Source organism: Eurypyga helias, unplaced genomic scaffold (genome assembly GCF_000690775.1).
Source record: "Eurypyga helias isolate BGI_N326 unplaced genomic scaffold, ASM69077v1 scaffold11310, whole genome shotgun sequence".
Lineage (NCBI taxonomy): Eukaryota > Metazoa > Chordata > Aves > Eurypygiformes > Eurypygidae > Eurypyga > Eurypyga helias.
Window position 1 is genome coordinate 66,076 of NW_010223826.1, and position 4,504 is coordinate 70,579.

General features: G+C 41.0%; 1 protein-coding gene across 1 annotated transcript in view; it reads right to left on the minus strand.

Moving 5' to 3' along the window:
- DAP (death-associated protein) overlaps window positions 1-2,801 on the minus strand; it is a gene marked incomplete at its 5' end in the record, with an annotated part of 3,390 nt that extends 589 nt beyond the window's left edge. The window contains one exon of the mRNA XM_010154139.1: window positions 2,759-2,801. Coding sequence (XP_010152441.1) covers window positions 2,759-2,801 — 43 coding nt within the window. The remainder of the gene's footprint in view (window positions 1-2,758) is intronic.
- Window positions 2,802-4,504: the final 1,703 nt, after the last annotated feature.

Consider the following 4,504-nt stretch of genomic DNA (forward strand, 5'->3'; position numbering starts at 1 on the left):
TACGGAAAACTCCTTTTGACTAAAATCTTAGGGGTGGCTGTTATTTTAAGTTAAACCCGCTCTCTCAGCCAGGTCTGCTAGTGTTAGTTCCCACGTGCTGCTGTGGGGCAGGCTCAGTTCAGGTGTAACTCTTCCGCTACTTATTTACAACTGTCATTTCTAGGGTCAGTCCCATGAGGTTCTCAAAAAGCAACGGGAAACAACTACTACCAGTGCTCAGTGAGAGGGGGAGAAGATCACTGCATCTTCCCTCTTTAGAAACTGGGACCAACGCACCATATGCTAGAAATGCCCTGTACTCCATCAGCTCACGGCATGACCGCCTTACAAACAGATATTTTGTACAAAGAGCTGATGTCTTAGATGGCCTCACCTGACCCCATTTCAATCTAGTCCAAATTTTTCCTTTCTGATCTGACATAACTTTCCTTTTTTAAATCTTGATCACTAGGTTAACTTTTTACATTTATCACTTCTGTCTGTACTCCAAGTTGCTTCCAGTTTTCAAATACCTCCTCTCCTAAGTCTTGACATTTTCTACCTTCTTTCCCCCCTGATGCTCCTGTTTGCCTTTTCCACACCTCTCTGACCCCTCACACCTTGTCTCAAACAGGTGATGTGAATGCAGCTCTTCTACAACTTGTGCATACTGTGACTGTTGAGCAGATGACAGTCAGTCTGTAGGTGTTAGCAGGAAATGCCTATCTTCAAATCAAAATATCATAGATTAATTCAGGTTGGAAGGGTCCTCAGGATGTCTCTAGCCCAACGGTCTGATCAAAGCAGAGCTAGTGCTGAGATCAGACCGACTTACTCAAGGTTTTCATCCAGTCTGGTCTTGAAAACCTCTAAGGACAGAGACTGAACAGCCCCTTCAGGCAACCTGCTCCACTGCTCCACTGCTTGAATGTCTCCACAGTGAAAAAGTTGGGGGTTTTTTATGTCTAGTCAGGCCCTTGCATTTCAATTTCTGTCTTGCTGTCTCTTGTCTGCCTGCCACTTACCACTCTGAACAGTCTGGCTCCACCTTCTTAAAAACTTCCTTGTAGATGTGGGAAGCTGTGCTGTTAGGTCCTCCCCAAACCCTCTCTTCTCCATGCTAAACAAGGCCTGTTCCCTCTGCCTCTCCTCCCAGGGCTGTGCTCCAGCACCTGACCACCTTGGACACCCTCCAGGGAACTCGCTCTGGTTTATCAACACCTTTCACACACATGGCTCTCCAAAACTGGATGAATTATCCCATATGTGGCCTAAAGCATGCTGAGCAGAGGTGGACAATCCCTGCCTTTGTTCTAACGCAGCCTAGGATGCTGTTGGCCTTCTTGCTTTCCTGCACGTGGCTGGCTTCTGTCCAGCTGCTGCCTGCCATTCTTCCAGCCTGTCCGGGTCCCACTGAGCAGAAGCCCTGCCCTCAAACTTATTAATTGTTCCTCTCAACTTGGTGCCATCCACAAACCTGATGAAGAGCCTTCTGTTTGACAAAGACATTAAACAGGACAGGTCACAGTATACCAAACTCAATTTGACACTGATGTGAACTATCAGGAAACTTGAAAATGTAATTGAAAAATTACTCTGAGTTCAAAAAAGCATTGCTAGGTTTTGTTTATTACATAGAGAAGAAATTCTGATACATGTTTGGGAGCTATAAATCTCAGAAAATGATAAAACATTTTTGCTCTTCAGGTTAATAAACAAACCTGTAGCTGACAGCGTCCTGTGGATAAATATAGTACCTTGTGTCAAGTGATTGATCAGCTAAGGAAGAGCTGAGTTACCAAAAAAAAAAATCCCAAAACCAAATGTCAAGAAAATATTTTTTTTTCATTTTGAATCTTTTGTATGTCTACTAACCTGGGGGCCTGTGTTTATGTCTGAGATTTCCTATGTCACTTGTAAAAAAATATCACACACCTACAACTGTTAACGTGCTACCAAAATTACTAAACATAAATGCAATAATTAGTTATAAGTAATTAGGGATCTGAATGCCTAAGTAGGTGCTCACCTTGGTGCAGATGGAGGTCCAGGAAATACATCAGTGGCTGTCTACTACCCCTACGAGCTGGGGAAAACTGCATCAGCTCGCTCTTTCCACCTACGTGATCTGACACAACCATCACATCTTACAGGTAAACCACCCCACTGCACACCCCAGTGATGGCCATCATGATAAAGGTACCCATCACGTGAAGCCACGATAAAAAACCCTGTCACAACACACTGATCGTACATGTCACAATTACTGATCATACCATTAATGGCTAGTTAATACTAATGATTTAGCTTACGGAGTTCCAGGTCCTGACTGCTATTAAAATCCAAGGAACAACACCTCAAATTCCAAGTACCTCAAGCCACACATGGCAGCTGAAACACCTAAGTTCAAACACGTATCCTTACAAGCAGGAGTGTTGCTCCCCAGCACAGATCAAGCTATAGCAGCAGACTTACATGCAACTGCTTTCAAAGAAAATGAATGCAGTAATATCTAGCTTAGATATGAAAAGAAATCCAATAAACTTAAAGTGCTAAAATTCAAAGTGAAAAGGTAGAAGTAATTTTAATAAATAATTTCAATTTCACACAAAATCAAAAAGAATGCTCAAAGGGACTTAAAAAAATTTATGAAACATAAAGCCTCTTCTCATAAAAAAGGAAGGGAATGAAAAAGATTAATTTTGCTCTGATCAGTGATAATTCTGAAAAGCCTACAATCGTTTTTCTATGATTGAAAGAAATTTAATAGTAATCTTACCCTAGCAATGACACCAGAGATGAACACCGTTGGTTTAGGTGGGCTGAAAAAATAAGAGGGATTATTTGCACAAATTATTTAGAAGGTAAAAACGAAAAGTACGTCACACACACACAATGCAAAAACAGCGGCATTTTTGGCAATTAACGAACATTTCAAATAGACAAGACAAATTTCCTCTTCAAATGACTATTGCCTTATTAGAACTTACTGCAGCTATGAACAGAGCTGTAGGATTTGGCTGCTATGACTTCAGATTAATTGTGACAGAAGTAAAAGGCCAGTCCAACAACACTCTTCTCCTGACTTAAAGCTGAGAGTCTTTGTTTGTTTGCATTGGTTTCTTAATCCTCAAATTTTATATATAAGCCGCCAGCACTACTGTAGGCTTTGTATATTTGTATTGCAGCAACGAAAACTGTAGTTGGACTAAACTTACTGCTGTGATGGAGAACAAAATAAAATTCAAGTTTAGATCTGTCAGTCAAAAGGATTAAGACTCTAAGTCTCAGAAAAAACAACACCCTGTACTTCAAATCATATATTTTCAAGCAGATGTTTATGTACTCTGTGATAAAGAAAGAGAATCGTGCCTGCAATATAACAAATGTTAAAAAGCACAAAGCAAAGTCTGCCCTGCTTTTTCATCTGCAGATCTCTGTCCATGCCAACAGGAACACTCTCCACAGGCAGAGGCGCAGTCATGTCTAACAGTTCACCCCTGACAGTGGGCACTGCCGCAGTGCCGAAATTATAAATACCGAGCAACTTCACTGGTCTGGGCAAGTAAAACCGTACAACTGCATGGAGTCTGCAGAAGGATCGATACCAGGATCTCCAGAAAATTTCCACAATAGAAGTGATACCTGTGTGAGCAACCCATGTAACCTGACCTGCTGCAAAGGGATGGAGGGTGCGAGGGTGAACCTGTGCCTCCCCCTGAGCATGTCGAGAACCAAGGACTCAGAGCAGGTGGTTCGTTATTGGGACCGTGAGAAGGGTCCCTACGCTGCGATGTTATGGCTTACGAGGTTGGAACAACACAAAGCAAACACAAATCAAGTGATTCATTAGATGAATGATACTGATTATTATGATGCACTTTACAACCACACAGCTTGTGAAGATTTATTAACATGATGTTATGTGAAGTTAGGGTAACAAGCAGCACAGTATTAGACCTTGATATAATGGTCTCATAAATATTGCCTGAGCCTTGTTTAAGTCACGGCATTGCCATGCTGCCTCTGAACACCCTCGTTATTTAACAAGACGTTAAATTTCGTTATTTCCCTTCGAGAAATTTTTTAAAAGTCAGAAAGACAGGATTAGAAAAAAAGGAGAAAGAAAGGAAGTCCTGCTCTAAAATACCTCCTTTTAAGAGTACCAGTGATATTTCCTGCAATGAGAAAGAATATTTTGATACTGTATTAGACTTCCTCAATCTAATTTTCTGTTTGTGTAAACTAATAACAAGCAAAGATCAATAGCAAAACACTTTCATTTTATCCTAATTGTACTGAGCCAATTAGTATGGTGCAGTCTGCGTGAGATTTTTCTGGATGCTGAGTAACAACCTCGAAGAAATAATTCTGGCTGAGGAAACACAGATGTACTGCAGTGGCTGAAGGTACCATTCATGAAGTAACACCATGACATTATAAAGGAAATGAACAGTAAATTGGAAGAAAAAAAAAAACATGTGGCAAGTTATTCTCCATCTATACATGGAATCTGGCTTTGGTC